This window comes from Thamnophis sirtalis, unplaced genomic scaffold (assembly GCF_051295495.1).
Source record: "Thamnophis sirtalis isolate CommonGarterSnake01/CBP01778 unplaced genomic scaffold, rThaSir2_p1.2 scaffold_9, whole genome shotgun sequence".
Classification (NCBI taxonomy): Eukaryota; Metazoa; Chordata; class Lepidosauria; order Squamata; family Natricidae; genus Thamnophis; species Thamnophis sirtalis.
The window spans coordinates 60,470,669-60,488,738 of NW_028261389.1; the positions used below are offsets into that span (position 1 = coordinate 60,470,669).

General features: G+C 36.5%; 1 protein-coding gene across 2 annotated transcripts in view; it reads right to left on the bottom strand.

The window, feature by feature from the left end:
• POT1 (protection of telomeres 1) overlaps positions 1 to 18,070 on the bottom strand; it is a 48,684-nt gene that overhangs the window by 13,519 nt on the left and 17,095 nt on the right. For both annotated transcript variants that reach the window (XM_087723685.1, XM_087723686.1), the window contains exons 7-14: positions 17,248 to 17,378; positions 14,494 to 14,784; positions 13,229 to 13,384; positions 8,680 to 8,837; positions 7,673 to 7,755; positions 5,824 to 5,865; positions 4,591 to 4,747; positions 2,629 to 2,834 (exon numbers count right to left, since the gene is read on the bottom strand). In XM_087723685.1, coding sequence (XP_087579811.1) covers positions 2,629 to 2,834; positions 4,591 to 4,747; positions 5,824 to 5,865; positions 7,673 to 7,755; positions 8,680 to 8,837; positions 13,229 to 13,384; positions 14,494 to 14,784; positions 17,248 to 17,378 — 1,224 coding nt within the window. The remainder of the gene's footprint in view (positions 1 to 2,628; positions 2,835 to 4,590; positions 4,748 to 5,823; positions 5,866 to 7,672; positions 7,756 to 8,679; positions 8,838 to 13,228; positions 13,385 to 14,493; positions 14,785 to 17,247; positions 17,379 to 18,070) is intronic.

Below are 18,070 nucleotides of genomic sequence, written 5' to 3' on the forward strand. Positions count from 1 at the left end.
ATTACAACATACTTGATTTTTCCACAAACATTAGTCACTTCTGTAATGTTAAATATGGTATTTAAAAAGCTGTCAGAAAAGTTGAATGACACATTTTAGCAGGAAATTTCCTTCTATTGGCAGACTTAATGGCTATGCATAACCAATCTATTTGGATAGTTGCCATTCCGTTTAATGATTATTATCTTGATTTGTATTTTGTTTATTTCCTCCAGTTTATATCCTGGAGATTGAGCAGACTACAGAGAAAGCAATGCCAAATAGGATTAAAAACAATAAAAAGTCAAACCAGGCCAACACATCTGTATCTCAGAGATGGTATGATCTTGTAGACTGTGCCTAAATTCCTTCCAGAAGTAAGGTTTATATGTTCCTATAAAATTAAATATATTACAAGGCCTTTGCTTTTAAGTATGAATACAATTTTATCTTTGTGAGAATACTGACATCCAGAGGATGCTTAAGTTAAAAGTATGCTTGCAGTAAGAAAGGCATTGCATCTCACATTTTAATCAGCTGGAAGACTGATCGATTGCATATTCCAATTATATACATACACACATACCCACAAATAAAATAAACATAACTGATATTATACTATATATAATTATATAATATATATTATGTATATTATAGTTTATAGTGTATATACATTTACACACACACAAAATTTCAGAATGTTTTTGTTATTATTGCAAGTTCTCCTTCATATCCTTATTTTCCTTGTTCCATCTAATTCGTCTTCTTCTTATGATTAATTTTTCTATCCTAATGATTCAGGTCACAAATAACTACATCTGAAAAAAAATAGTAAGATACGATTTTAAAAATTGGATGCCAAAGGAAACTAGACCGAACTAAAAATTACCAAAAAAAGACTCCCCAATCCCCACATTAACTCAATTTAGAATTTTACTAAATTTATTAATTAATTAAATGTTTATGGTGTCCATCTCCCCTACAAGGTGACTCTCAGCAGGAGAGGCAGAATTACAGAAGACACAATTACAGAATGCAAAATATTCTAATTTTAAAGAATATTTTTTTTAAAAAAAAAGGTCACAAAAGTTAATCTTAATAGTCAACAGAACATCTGCTTCTATGAGAAACTGTTTGTAAGATATAAGGAAAGAGGAATATGTTCTACCTGGCAAGATTGAGACTGAGTTGAAACTGGGTCTAAAAGTGACAGGCTGTAAGAATGTCATGTAAAAAGATGTCATGGTGGACATCCCAAAATAAAAAAGCCTGATGCCTTAATAATTAAAAAGAATATACCAACAATAAACCAAACGAGTTACCTGGATAATTTTCCTATATTGGATTTGCTAAAGAGACTTGTTAAAGTTTTGAAATATCTCATAAGAAAAGGTGAGAAATGTTCTATGATGTTATTTAAATAGATTAAATATTAAGATAGTTATGAATATAAAGCTAGATTCTCATAAAAAAATGAAAAAGATATGCTATCTCTAGAAATCTTTAATGGACTTTTGTTGACACCAGGATTGAAATGACCATGCTTTATGGATTAGAGATGACAGATGTGATATGGGAAGATGACATCATTGTGATAAATTACTAAAATTGTTTATATTTGCTGTGAAGTGGGAAGTCACTTCTATAGTATTTCTTTTATTCATTCCCATATTCTCACTTTTCTATTTCTCTTTTCTCCCCTTTTTTCTTTCTTTTCTGCATCTTCTACTCCTTATTTTTATCCTATTTTAAAGTCTTCATTGAGCAACTGTTCACAGTTATGATGGTGATGAAAAAGTAACTGGGACCAGTCCTTTCATTTATGACTTTTGCAGGTATGTAAAGCAAAAAGAAACGAAGTAAGATCATAAGCACAGTTGCAATTTTATTTAGTAAATAAACAAGTTGTTGATCCCAACTGTAGTCACTAAACAAGACTACCTGTATAGGATAATATCTCAAATACACTGAATTCTAACTTTAATGGACCATTGGGGAGGAGAGGGTTGTCCATTATTTCCAAATCTGTTAAATAGAAAAATACATAATCACAACTATTTATACGTATAATTTGTAGAATATCATTATGCAAAAACATACAAAATATTATTTGCATAATTAGGTTATGAAAATAATATACATTATCATGGCTATAAGAAAATTGATGGAATTTAATTTGCCTCAACAATACAAGGGACTTCTTGTTATTTTGAAGGCATGTCTGCATAGAATGTGGTCCATTGAATCTGAAGATACGTGTTAAATAGGAATAAATTATTTCAAGGTTTCACTGTATATCATTAGTTACAGACACAGTTGAAGATGAGACTTTCTTAAAAATGAGAGAAAGAGAGGCAATAGAGACTTAAGCATATAAGCTTATAGAACTAGCATATTCCTTTTCCATATTTTAAAGAATCTGTATGAGTCTTTGAGTTTAATACAGGAAAAAAATAAGGTGGGACCTTGCGTGCTTATGTAGTAAGAACTAAAAATGTGTGTATGTACTGCTAACGTATAGAACAACTATTCTCTTCAATTTTGTTGGCTTATTAGAAGTATTTGAGGGTTAACAGATGATATGCAAATGTTTTTAGGATAAGAGATTATTATAATGAGCAATGAAACGTACACAGTTAATTAACTAACCTTCTAGAAAAGCTAAAGTGTCCTCTGGATCATGAAATAGTTCATTGTGTGCCACAAAATGAACAGCTACCCTCCGTGGTTCCTGATTTTCAGCCCGCCACACAGTAGAACTGCAGAATGAAGTGCTTTGCAAGTTTGAATCTAAACACGTCACTGAAGCTTCTCGTAAAATTGAATCAAGTTCAGACTCATCTGGGATTTCTTGCCTGAAACAATTACAGCCTCAATTGAACACCAGAAATGTGCTTAAAGTAACTTTTCTATAGATACAATATGAATACCATTTTTCCTGAAAATAAGACCTATCCAGAAAATAAACCTAACCTGTTTTTAATGTGTCTAAAATAAGATCTACCCCAAAAATAAGCCCTAGTGTGGGTTTGGTGGGTGTGGCTAGCATAGGGAGCAGTGAGCATGCACAGGTTGAGTGTGTCTGGCAGAGCCGCAGTCCGCACAGCACAGTTAAGTATCTGTGCAAACAGTAGGTGAAAGCAGAGGCGGGGGTGAGACAGGCAATCTGGACGTGCTGCAAATGCCAAGCGTCAGTGGGCCAGAGTGGTGGGCAGCTGCAGGAGGCTTATCTTCATGTGTTTCAGCTTGCCTGTAGCCAGCATAGCCTATGCAGCCCCAGAGTGTGTTGACCAAGGCACCGGCAGGTTGCAGCTGCTGCCTGATACCGTCGGTCCCCAAACGGTTGTCAGCTCTTGTGCCCATGCTGGGGGCTGGGGCAGCCAGCCGGGCTGATCACCCGGAAATCGTGTTTCCCTGAAAATAAGCCCTAGTGCTTATTTTGGGACCCAAAAGAAAATAAGACTCACTTTTATATTAACAGAAATAGACAGGTAACTTCATACTGGGCAAAAAGAAACCTCACACTATTTCTACCCATAAAGCACTCCCTGATATCTGATAGGACCATTGCACAGCTGGATCCCTGGCTGTCCATTTTCACTAGTGGATTTTCTGAATGTTTTGCTGTTGCCATTTTATTTGGGAGCAATTTTTTTTTTAAAAAATAATATTTTTAAAAACCTGCCAGATTGCTGAATTTTCAAATACTACACTATTTACATACATGCATATGTAAATTTTTAAACAAAAGAATTCTAAAGATATATTGGCATATATTAAAAGATATCATCTCCCTCAAGTGGAATTCAACCCTTCATGACTTCCATTGTTACATTCACATAGTTTTCTTGGGTAGAAGGTGTGGGTTTTTTTTGGAGTTTGGGTAGTGTATAGAGACTTTTTACAAAAAATTGAAAAATCTGGATTTCTTTTCTTACTTCTCAATCTAGCCTTAACCTTGGTATTCTTAGGTATTATCAAATTCAGGTATTAACTAGGCCCAATCTTAGCTTTTGAGGCTAGACTAAGTCAGCCAAATGCAGCTAGATGTTGGCAACGCCTAGCTAATCTCAAAAAATGAGATGAAATTGGCCAAGTTATTGCTTGGAAGGGAGACTAGAAATGTCAGGGTTGTAAGGTGGATGAGAAAGTGAAAAAGCACCTAGGGAAAAGGCAATGGTAAATATCTTCTCTAACACCACCAAGAAAACTGCATGTTGAGTTTGATTGGCATATATCAGAACACTTGCTTGCAAACATTCATATCGTTTTCGGCTCTGAATGAGTCACTTGTGACTGCCTAGCTTGTATGGTGTTTTCATTCTGCATTGTATTTGACTTCACTGGATATGATTCATTCAAATTTTAGCTTCTAGTGTTTGTGTTTTTACGGCAAAGTTTTGATTGTGGCAGTTTAGAATCTTTAAAAAATAAAATAGCAATATTAACAATCAAATATTGAATATCAAAATAAATGATGAAATTATTGTACATTTTAAATTGCAGGGGATTAAATGTATTATGTAATTCTATCCTGTAAGCAATAAATGCAACAGCTCCAGCAACTCACAAGGTATCGGTACCAAGATCCCTTGTCACGTGGACACTTACAATGCATGGCACTGAGGGCAATGAAGTTTTACAGACTGATAGAGCTTCTCAGGTTCAAATTTAAGCAGCCGAGCTCTGATGCGATAGTTTTGAGGAATGGTGCTCATTTGGATAGTATTCAGTGTAGTTGTATCAAAGTGCTGGTGATCTGTTAATACTACAAAACAATAAACAGATAAAAAGCATTTGGACAAACAAATGGCATGCACGAACATCCTCAATAATTTCATTAAGCTGCTTTACCCAATTTGTCATTTATTTATATTAATTGGTATTTCAAATGTTTTAAGTTTAAACTACGTATATAGACCACTTAACAGCATGTGTCCTGTTCAACTACTTATGTAAAATAACAACATGTTGCACTGAGGGTGGACAAACTTATTTTCAGCGTATTAAACATTTGTGTATGTTCATAAATTCTCCTATTTAATTTCTACACTCACCTTTTAGTATATGGATATACCCCACATTTAAACAAATATTTATATATATATTTCTTAAAATATACATGTGATTATTTTTAATATGACTATCAGTGCATCTAAGAATTTGGAAAACTGGCTGGTAATCAGGTTTTGTTTCACTATTTTACAGGCCGGGACACAACATTTTCCTAGCCAAGCAAAAAAATACTTCTGCTCCTCTCAGCCTCCCCCCCCGCCGCTTCCTGCCCTATTACAGTTTGTTTGTTTTATAATATATACAATAAAATAAATTTAGTATTTATTAAACTCACCCACAGTGATTTGTGTAGTTCTAGCTGATACATCCCATGCTATTCTAAAATAGGTAAAGGGTTCCCTCACATATATATGCTAGTCATTCCTGACTCTAGGGGGCAGTGCTCATCTCCGTTTCAAAGCCAAAAAGCCAGTGCTGCCCGAAGACGTCTAAGTGGTCATGTGGCCGGCATGACTAAGTGCCAAAGGCACATGGAACGCTGTTACCTTCCCACCAAATATGGTTCCTATTTTTCTACTTGCAGTTTTACATGTTTTTTGAACTGCTACGTTGGCAGAAGTTGGGACAAGTAACAGGAGCTCATTTTGTTACGCGGCAAAAGGGATTCGAACCGTCCGCCTGCTGACCTGTCTGACCGAAAAGCTCAGCATCTTAGCCACTGAGCCACCGCATCCCTTTTTATTCTAAAATATCCCCAAGCCAACTATTCTTTTTAGGCAGGAAGTCCCATTGCCCAAAATAGACAGAATACCTAATGGAAATTCTTACCTGTAACAGACAATTGCTGACATCTTTCTACACAGGATCCTACTTTAAAAAAGAAAAAGGAAAGGGGAAATTCATTTTCTTTTTTTCTATCAGTGTTTTACATAAACAGGAAGAAAAAGAAATATAACATACAGAGATGGAAAAGTAGTGCTGTAAGATAGTGGAGTTCAATTTTAATTAATAACACATATAATTATGGATACTGGGGGTTCATTTTCAGATTTGATTAGCAATCTTGCGCATGCGGATTATCTATTCCAATTTTCAGAGGATATACAGATAGTCCTCAATTTATAATTATAATGGAGTCCAAAGTTTATGTTGTTAAGTGAGACATTTGTTTAGTGAGTTTTTGCCCTATTATACGACTTTCTTGCCACATTTGTTAAGTGAATCATTGCAGTTGTTAAGTTAGTAACATGATTATTAAGGGAATCTGTCTTCCCAAATGAATTTGCTTCTTAGAAAGTTGCAAAAGGGGATCACATGACCCCGGGATACTGCAACCATCATAAATGTGAAACAGTTGTCAAACATCCAAATGTAAATCACGTAACTGTAGGGATGCTGCAATGGTCATAAATGTGAAAAATGGTCACTTTTTTGAGTGCCACTGTAACTTCAAAAGCTCTCTCCATGAACTGTTATAAGTCGAGACTATCTGCAATGCAGGGTGAAATAAGTGTTCTAAATTTAAAATTCTACCAATGTAGATTTTTGCATACATTGTTGGAATTTTATTTTATTTTCAAGACAGAAGTACTAAATAGAAACTCAGAATTTATTACTTCATATTGATGTACCTATTCATTACAAAATGAAATGATTCTGCTGTGAATAAATTTACAGTACAGTACAGTTTTTACTAAAATGCTCTAGCTTTTCTTGTATCTTGTTTTGCATTAAGAAAAGGAACAGTAGTGGGCTTAACCACATTATAAAAATAGGAATATGTACTTTTCCAGAGGTTGTTGAATTTTATTTCCCAGTATCTTCTACACTATTGAACATGCTGGCTAAGACTGCTGCTCAGCAAAACTTTGAAGCAACAGGTTTCTCTTTCCTCTCCTATAAATACCATATTTTTCGGCCTATAAGACACACTTCTCCCACCCAAAAGTGGGTGGAATTATCTTTGTGTCTTATAGAACAAATGTTGCTGAAGCCCCATCCACCTGCCAGCCCCCACCCTTTGTTCTCTGCCTCCCGGCAATTTGTCTCCTTGCAGCAAACAGCCTGGTCAGCTTCAGCACAGCCTGATTTAGCAGGAGCATGGTATACCGGAATACCACTGATGAGCTATTGCAGGCTGCAGTGATCACCTTTGCCGATTGCCATTGTCGCCAATCGCCACCTTCGCATGCCTCATTTTTGGCCTTTGCGTGCCCTGTTTTTGGCCTCTGTGCATCCCATTTCTGGCCTGTTCCAGGCAGCAGGGATTGCCACCACTGCCTATCTCTGCCGCCTGGAATGGGCCGAAAACAGGACATGTGGAAGTCAAAAATGGGCACACGGAGGCTGACAATGGGATGCATGGGGTCATGCAGAGGCGGCAATGGAGATGGGGGGGCAGCGGCAACAATGGGCAGCGGCGATCCTCGCAGCCTGCAACAGTTGATCAGTGGTATTTCAGAGACCAATCCAACCGGCAATCAGCTGCTTGTACTAAATCAAACTGTGCTGAACTGACCAGGCTGTTTGCTGAAAGAAGACAAATTACTGGGAGGCAGAGGCAGATATTTTTCTTGTTTTCCTCCCCAAAAACTAGGTGCGTCTTATAATCCGCAGCATTTTATAGTCTGAAAAATACGGTATATGAATGTGATCTATTTTATTTTTTAAAACTTACATATATGAGTATATGGATTTTCAGGTTCCGGGGAAGCTCTTTCTGAAGTGTCAGTTAATGCCAATTCAATAGTGTCCAGATATCTAATAATGAAAAAAAAATACAAGTAAATAAAGTTTATCAAAATATTAAAAAGGGAAATTAGTTTTTAGTCAATCCCACTGCCTAATGACAAGAGTTTGATATTAGCAGATGTTGATTGTGCCATATTTTTCACATCTCTAAATTTATATGCCATTATGTCCAGAATGTTATGCTCAGATCTAAAATGTAAAATTACAAGGTTTTTTGAAAATGTGATGGTGTATGAAAGCCAATATTGTCGTAATGTGTTATTTGACATCTGACAAATGACGAGCTGGATGCATTCCCTGCTAACTAAATGTTGATATATACTCTATTGTACTACTGCAACAAGCATGGTACTTTTATGTAACTGTTGATATCCTTTTATTCCATAGCAGGGTGGGGAACAATGGCTCTTTTATGACTCATGGACTTCAACTCCCAGAATTCCTGTGCCAGCCAGCCACAATACTGGTCATAAAAGAATCGTTGTTCCCCACCCCTGTTCCAGATGAATACATTACAAATCTATACAAGTGTGTGTCTATACTCTGTGTGTGTGTGTGTGTGTGTTCGTGTGTGTGTGTTCATCACATACACACACAGAACTGTTAGGGAAGAACCATCTTCACCTTCTTTCTATCACACCAACTATCTAAACTATGCTGTCTCTTGTCCTTTGGAACACACTCCCTCCCTCCTGGAAATACAGCCATTCCACCACAGAAGATTCACACCAGAGTTAATAAACGGTGTAACATTTAGAATTCTAATTTCAAAGAATTGTGGGATGTCCACTGGAGAATTTTAAGACTTTGGGGATAGAATTAAAATGAAACAATGTGATTCTTGAACTGATCAAGGCTTCTCCAATAATTGGAAATGACAGGCTGAACAAATTGGCATGTTTCCTTTCCAAATTTTAAATGTTCTTTACTCACAACTTTAGGTCTATGATATCTGGGTGGTTTTCGGGAAGGACAGCAATCCCACGACCATGCCCGGTGCCTCCATGAAGAAGAAACTGTACGACATCACACCCGTTTTCAGAACTGTGCATCTTTGCATGCACGTTGTACATTGAAATGAACTGTCCAATCTTAAAATACACAGAAAAAAGAATTGGATTACTGTTATCTACAAAACATATAATTATGGCAATATATACTTTCTTGTAATTCAATAGTAATTTTTAACTGAATCCTAAATGGTAAAATAATGTTTACTGAATGTAGATCTGATATAATTGTAAGCTTTCCTAGCTGCCTAAAATTACACTAGAACATTAAAGATATACTGAGTTACTGGGCATGTAAAATAGTGGTAAAGGTAAAGGTTCCCCTCACACATATGTGCTAGTCGTTCCCAACTCTAGAGGATGGTGCTCATCTCCATTTCAAAGCTGAAGAGCCAGCGCTGTCCAAAGACGTCTCTGTGGTCATGTGGCTGGCATGACTAAATACCGAAGGCACACGGAATGCTGTTACCTTCCCACCAAAGGTGGTTCCTATTTTTCTACTTGCATTTTTACATGCTTTTGAACTGCTAGGTTGGCAGAAGCTGGGACAAGTAACGGGAGCTCACTCCGTTACGTGGTGCTAGGGATTCGAACTGCCGAACTGTTGACCATTCTGATCAACAAGCTCAGTGTCTTAGCCACTGAGCCTCCGTGTCCCTTTTAGAATAGTAGAGTCTGACACAATTCTGAAAATAAACAAAGCAAAATCAGAATTCTTTAGTTCTAAGTGGATTCCTTTTTACATAAGATGGCGTACGTTGATGGATGGTTACCAGGAATGTCTCTGTCAATGAAGAAACTGAAGGTGAAAGAAAATTGGATATTTCAGCAAAGAAACAATCCAAAACATACTGTACCTTCCCACAACTTGAATAATACTGAAACTATGTGGGAAGATCTCAGATGCACAGTGCATGTAAGGAAACCTAAGAATATTTCTGAGCTAAAAGAATTATGTAGTAAAAAGTTTTTTAAAAAATCTCAAAAAACAGAATTAGCTGGCTATAAGGAATGGTTGGAAACTATTGTTTCTGCAAAAAAGGTATCGAAGTGTTGACCAAAAGGGTATCTAAAGTTTTGCATTGGCCATATTTATACTTTTTGTTAAATTTATAAGCAAGTCAACGTAAGGAACAAATATGGATTGCAGATTTTGGAAAAATGTTTAACTTTGTATCATACAGAGGTGTGTCAGGTATTATGTACTTATGGGGCATGAATTTTTGCACACAAGTATTATTTGGAAAATCAGCACCCATCGCCTCCCAGCAGTGAGATAATGCAAAACAAATGCACCAATCTTTAACAACACTTACTGGTTAAAACGTTCTAGTGCACTATCAATATTTTCCAGGGGGTGGCAGCATTGCATACATTTACCTTTCTAGCTTGTGAACAGGAAATTCTAAGCACAAGCCTGCACCAACTAGTTATTGAAATACTTCCATATTTAAAAATTCATAACCGCTTAAGTACAACCAAAAAGCCACGAATAGAAAAAACTCCTGCATTGGATAATCCTTGTAGGAAGACGAATGAGCTCAGAATGTTCTTGGAACATGCATTTCTTTAGCATCAATGATCTTGCTTCTCCAATGCTGCTTTTCCAATTACCTCCCCTCCATAGTCAGTATGTTTACTAGTCCTCACCTCCCTGTTCAGTTTGTTAGAGTCTCCTGTCTTGCCAGTAAAGCAGTCCTATTACAGGTAGTCCTTCACTTAGAACCATTTTGTTTAGTGACCATTCAAAGTTACAACAGCACTGAAAATAGTGAGCCTCCAACTTGTTGCAGCAGAGCTGTGAAAATTTGGGCACAGGGCAACTAGCACATATTTATGACAGTTGCAGAGTCCTGATATCGTGGGATCACCATTTATGAACTTCCCAGCCAGCTTCCAACAAGGAAAGTCAACCAAGGAAGTGGATTTGCTTAACGATGACATGATTCACTTAGCAACACAGCAAAAAAAAGGTAATCAAATTGTGTGTGACTCACTTCACAATCAACTCGGTTAGCAGTGATAAAGCTGGTCGCAATTATGGTCATAAGTCAAGAGCCACTTGTATCTATCTGTTGTGGCCTGTCAGCTACCCGCCCCTCCAGCAGCCGAATCAGAGGAAGCAGTGGCATGGGAGTCAGGGTTAGCATCAAGGCAAACTGAGAGCTCCAAGTGGGAAGAAGGAATGGAGCTGGGAGAGAGACAGAGGCGAAGCCTGGGCCGCCATCAGCCCTCCGATGGAGAGGCAACAGCCCCCAGGTCTGGAAGTGGCCGATGAGGAAGAGAAGGAACAGCTGGGTCCAGTGCCTGTCGAGTGGATGCGCAGAAGGCAGAGGAGAGGAGAGCAGTGGAAATTTGTGGGCCGATCCTTGGGATGGAAAAGTCACCATTGCTAGCGAAGACCCACCCTCACTCTGGGGATAAAAGGCAGTGGGGCGGAGATGAGTAGATGTGGCAGACAACTATTTATCTTCCGGTCAGCCTGGGAGAAAAACTTTTTGCCGGGGCTGCTGGCGCTCCTAATAAAGGAATCGTTTGAGTTCAGAGGGTTTGTCGTGTTTGGGGAGCTGGGTCAGAATACTTTCTTGGCTTGGCATAGATTTCCAAATGCTCACTCTTGAACCACAGAATTTGACACAGTGAGCACACAACCAGTTTCCATACATTTGCACAACTGGATCAATGTACCAGGATTAGGTTTTTATTTTGTCATAAAATGTAGCAGCAAAAAAGATGAAGTCTATCTCCCATAGGTAAAACAAGCTGTTTTGTTGCATTTTAATTAGTAAGAATCCGAAGCAAATTAAGGCAGAATGGAAAATAAGGAGCCCTAACTTTGATTTATCTCCAGTGAACAAGGGCAAGTCAATTATCTCTTTCCCTTAAAAAGTGGCACTGAAGAAAAGAAATCCCAATTTAACTTAAGGGTTATTTAGTGAAAATGGCTTAAAACCAAGCAGCAAACCTACAAATGTAAATTCCCAAACAACTGGAGCTCATTTTCCATATGGCAAGTTGGAATCGGAGACATGGTTGGCATTAATTGGTACATGACTGCATTGCAGTGTGATTCATGTTCAGCAGTGCAAGTGAGAATGCGAATGGCTAAAAAGAAAAGGCAACTTTCTCCAGCTACGTTAGAGCCATATACCAACAATGGTAAGTTGGAAAAGCTTTGTAACTATGTGGGTTGTCCGGCCTGGAAGCCACCATGGGCATTGAATCTTCAGGCCTGCCACATTTAGTCTGTGGGAAACTGGGAGGGGGGAATTGTATGGAGATATATAGTTATAATAACATTCCTTTCTCTGAGAGTCAAGAACATTCTGCCCTGCAACTGGAGGGCTGTGACTGGGAGGCATCTCCAATTGCGACGGTGCTTTGATTGGACCATAAGATGGACATGTGAGTGTAGGAGAGGAGCACCGGGTAGGTGCTTAGACTTTCTTTTGGGTGGGAAAAACCTGGAAGATGTGCCATTATCATTTAGAAACATCTCTAATAAAATGGAACTTTGAGGAACTTCAAGCCTCGGTGTCTTATTTCATTGGGATTATTACTTGGAACCCTGACATGGGTTAAGTGTCTGTTTTTGGCAAAACTGTTGTAAAACAGTGTCACATGACCCTGGGATGCTGCAAACAGCTGTAAATGCATCTATGCTGTTGAGCATTTAAAGTTTGCCCATGTGACTGTAGGGAGGAGCACCGTTGAAACTGTGAATCAGAACTGTAAGTAGTCTAAAGGTTGGTCCATCATAATTTTGATTAATTGCTAAACAATAGGTAGGAAGCGAATGATTACCTGTACCAACCTCAGCCTTAACAGTAGAATGGAATTATATGGCAATCTTGAACATGCAATACTACTATATATATCCTTATTTAAGAGTTAATTGCAGTAATAATTCCTGTTATAAATAGTCTTCCTAGAAAAATTGCACTCTAATAAGGAATAAAGATTAAAATGTTTTCTTTCTACATTGCAGGATTCCCAAAAGTTTACGAATCGCAAAATGAAACATTTAGAAATTAATATTTATGAACAAATTCATAGAAGTCCATGTTTATTTTTTCCTTGAAAAAGTGCTTTTAAAAAATAATAATGACAAAATGAAACAGCGTAATTTATAAGAAAAGCTACATTTTTAAAAAAAAGTTTATCTGAGTAATAGGAAAGAAACTGAAGACTTCACCTCTTTTCCAAATGTTCATAGTTGCATTCCAAAAGATATATCATAGCCCTTTAAGAAACTCTTTCATAATAAATTAATTGAATTTTCTTTACTTGCTCTACCCTGGGAGATTTGGTTTGTTGGAACTAATCATGGCAATTACATAATTTATATTCATTAAATTCATTTAATTTAAATAAATGAACTTGTACACTCACTTTTAGTAAAAAAAAAAACTAAAACAGAACTAGAAATATAAAATAAAAATAAAGCCATAATTGTCAAGGAGTTCCTTTACCTTTAATAGTTTTGCCAGATGCACATGATTATCATAAGCTACAACATCCACAGTTACGTATTTTAATCGACGGAGAACGCATTCATCTCCCTCTAAGTCTTCTTCGTTAACAAACACATTCCAAGATGGGAAAGGGCATTTTGTGCCATCCCATACCTGCAGTGAAACAAAGAACACTCTTTTTGGAATCAGAGCAAATTGCACCAAGAATATTCCAGAGTAAAGATTAAAAATTACAATAAAGGATGGAAAACGTGAGCCTTAAAGGTGTTGTTGTTAAGACTATAATTTCCCAAAGCTGCTTCTTCAAATACATTTTTTAAAATTTTTCTGAGACAGTTATTTCTCTATAAAGAACATTATTTTGCAATCTTCCTGAAGAATAATTTAAAAGAACAGAATGTTAACTGTCCAATTAGCGAACCCTAAATTAAGAAACAGTCTAGGGAGATTTCAATTCTCAAAAGTGTATTGGATACACCATATTGGTACTGAAGAAACAAAACCAGCTTTGGTTTTCCTGCAGAAATGCTTGCCTAGTTAAACAATAGCTTCTCCTTCGCCCCACCCCTGGGTGATCACATTGTCCAATTATGAAATGTTCTTTTGTTATGGGAACAGTCCATCTCTTCCTCCAACACCTGCAAGTGGTGACTTTAATGGTTTCCATGCTCTCGTGCTCTTTGCATTTCATTCCCTCCCCCCGCCGCCCCAGTTCATTGGCAAGTTGCAAAGCATACAGGTTTGAAAGAAGCAAAGCAGTTCAATCCTAGGAAATATATTTCTACTTGAATATGTTTATGTTTAATAAACAATCCTAGTTGTCCTGCTTTATAGGGAAAATGGAAATCAAAATCCATAGTTGGGAAATACTAAAATATTCATAGATTAACAGTATAGGAAAAATATGGCTTCAAGCAAGGATGTTTACAAGTAGATAGAAAAACTATTTTCTTCCCAAAGTACTATTAATTATTTGAATGACAATCAGGCCCATAAAACAATGAAGTCAGCTTGGAAAGATGCCACCATAAATTGAGTTAAAACACGATAAGTGAAAACCATAAGTTATTAACTTGCTTGAATGAAACCTTTGGTCTCCGAAAGTTTCAGGAAATTTAAAAATGCAGCATTTCTAGCAAAAGATTTAAAACTATTTTAATGAGAGACATACTTTCAATTATAGCCTACCTATGACTAGTGCGAAATTACAGTTGAATGAAAATATAATGAGTGCAAGGATGGGAATAATCATAACAACAGACCTTGAGAAGATAAGAAGATCCATCCACTTTAGCTTTTCCTATTAATTTGCCAGTGAATTCAAAAAACATTGGTGGATAAATTTCAGATAATTTTTTCATGGGAGGCAGACTGAGAAGATTACTTGCCACCCAAATTCGCAAGTCTTCTACAGTTTTTCTATCTTCATCCGTAAATGAAAATGTTTTACTAGATGTTCGGGGAATCACTGGAGCTCCAATGTTACCATCAAATGTAAGTGAACTAAATCCAGGGCCTGAAGTCCCTTGCATCCTGTGATTAAATTCTTTGATCTACAAGAATAAGAATAAAAATGAAGTTATCTAAAGTTCCTCCTAAAATGTCAAGGTTTCATATCAGCTTGCAATACTAAAATTATGAAATAAAAAAAAATCAAGATGCTTAGAAAGTGTCAAATTACAGTTAATAATTGGTTAACTATGGTTTCAGAATATTTGATTTTTTAAAAAATTTCAACTGATGGAACCGAAAAAGTCCTCCATTCTTCTATATGTTTGGGGTCATTATCTGAAATCCAACATATATAAACTGAGCACATATGGCAGGGATATCAAATTCACAGCCAATGGGGCCGGATGTGTCATGTGCTGGCCACGCCCACCCATTTTAGCGAGGGTGGGGGAAAGTCACAATATGTCACGTGACACCGCAAGTTTGACACCCCTGACATATGGCCATTTTATTTGCAGAAAACATAGTGTGATGCCTTCTAGAATTAAACGCATAAAGTGACTATTAACGTGGCAGTAAAGATACTAACACAGGACTACAGATTGCCTCCCTGTTTCTGAAGGAAGACATTAGATTGCAAAAATGTTGAATTTCAGTGTGTTTGAACTAGAAACAATGTAAGCCAGCACTGTTGATGCTTCATGAAAACAGCTGTTCTGCTATAATAAACATCTGATTATAGCATTTTTATTTGCAGTTGGTTGCTAAAAGAATGATCAACATCTGAAAAGCATAGCAGTTTCAAAATTAGGTACTCCAGGTAATAAATCTTCCTAAGATAAAAATAATACTAGTCTCTGGTGCAATAAATCAGCTTCTGTAATCAGTACAATGATACCTGAAATGGCTATTTTCTTTACTTAGCTGGTCACCAATATATGCTATAAGGAAAATGTACATAATTTCAAATGTTATTTTCTTCCAATGGGAGAATATATTTGTCTCATCGTTCCTACCTCTGTATATTTATTTTCCTAATCTCTTTATTGAGCCTACTGCGATTTTGTTCAGTATTTTGGTCAGCAGATGCAATGGGCTACAAGTCAACTGGGCCAGAAGGACACATCTGGTTTGGAGAAGATCAGTTAAGATTGTTCGAGGAATGGATTCTTTCCATAACTGATTGGGGAATTTAAAAAAAGACTCGTATCTTCCACTTGTTTCGTGAACTTCTATTTCCTTGCAAACGACAAAACAGAAGCTCACAAAAGAAAAAGATCTTATCTCTTGCTGTGCTGCCGGTGTTGGGATGTCCCTCCTGCCACCAGCCAGCTGGTCTTTGGGTCTCTGCTGCGCATGTACACATTTCCGTGCATGCATGTGTCCATGTTCACGCATGCGAGCGTTTGCTTGCACCTTTCAGTTTGGGCATGCACACGCACAGAGTTTGGGCACTCGGTGGATAAAAGATTCGCTTTCACTGACCTAAACTAATGTGCAATATGAAGTAAACGATACATAATCCTTTAAAAAATTCACAAATTTTAACAGGATCCAAATTAATGCCTAATGTAAGTTTGCTTACATTTCGTTCTCTAGTGAACATTTCATTCTCTAATGCTACCAAATTTGAAAATTTAAAAAAATCCACCAGAATAACATTCATGCAATCAAACCAACATGCTTTTTGTGGTACGCTGCATACCAAATATTAACATTGCTTAATATTGTTAATATTCCCTAATTCGAAACCATTGAATAAAGTAAACACCCACAATTTTCAGCTGTAAAACTTTGCATCCAGTTCACTTGGCCAAGTTGAAAAATTATACCCAAATTATCCTCTGCTCCACCAAGATTGAAATATGTTGAAAAGTGAAAGAGGAGATTTACAAGTTCAAGGACTAAAGAATGGTAAACAAAAATAAATAAGGAAGAGTAATGACCAAGAAGATTGAGCAAAAGAGTATTTCTAAGTAATATTTGTGAATGCTTGCATTTCTTTAAACATTAAAGCACAGAAGTAAAGTATCTAACAGAAGAAAAAAACTTGCTGTCATATATCAGAGTTGAAGATCCATAGGATGACAGAGCAGATACAAAAACCCACCCTTATCATAAGGCAAAGACAAAATGCACAAAGTATTGTAAGAAAGCTTTAGTTCTGCTTATCTACAAGAATAATATTACTATGGCAGAAAACTCAAGACTTTCTGCGTCCATTAAAGTCCAGGAATTGTCTAAAAAATTCGCTTGATGTTAATGCAGTAGAAAGCAACATTCCTAAATAATTATTCTACTATCTATAATTAATGTAATCTAAATTTAATTCAATTAAAATTAAATTCAGTATTTTGTTTGACTCCACTGCATCTCCCACCATTCAAAGGCCACATGAAGCCTTCTAGTTCAGTTTACTGGGTAAGAGCAACCAACATGCATTTTCCATGAAAGATATAATTTTCTCTGTCAAAGATTAATGCCAAGAAGTATCTGCTCTGTTTCCTTTGAACAGTCTATAGTGCAGCTTTCTTACAACATGGCTGCAAGTGCTTTAAAATTACCTTTATTCTGTGAAATCGAACAATATCTCCAAGCCTGTAGATTTGTGGAAGGGCATCTTTGAATGCCTTAAAAAATGAACACACCAACGTTACGTTGGACTGATCTACAATGGTCACCATTGAACAATAATCTGGACATGTTGAAAAAAAACGAAAAAGAATGTTTAGCATGCAAAGAAATCTTTGGTTTCCATATCCCTGACACAATTGACATATAGTACGTAGGAATATAAGTACTAAACTGTAAGATTCCATATGACTTTAGTATTAATTCCTTGTCGATCTTTCACAGTGCCAATACAAATGAATGAAAGCAATATTTGAAGAGTTTGTATCATAAATAGCAAAATCTGGTTAGTCTGCTACTAATTGACTGACTGTATCAATAGCTTATTTTTCATACAAAAATGTTGTCAGTTGTGTTGTTGCCACCATAGCAAACAAACTGCATCCCTCTCCTTTAAGGAGAAATCAATTAGATCTATCTGCTTATTTAAAATCAATATGAATTGATGAGGGGATCAATAAAATCCAACCTATTTCATAACTGTTACCAGAATATTTGTCTGTTCCATGAATGATTTAAAGTGTTTTTTTTAAAAAACAGGTTCTTATACATAAAGTGTTTTAACTAGAGTTTTTCTACGCATCTACTTTATTTGAAAGTAATTCCCTGACAGGTTTTTTTACAAAAATAAACAAATAAAACAAGAAAATAAAGCTTTGTATGCTAATTTTTCCAAAGTTTTAAAATATACAATAAAAAGTTCTTGCTTTTGGTCTCAGCAGAAGAAAAACATATCCATCTGTTTTCATACATTTA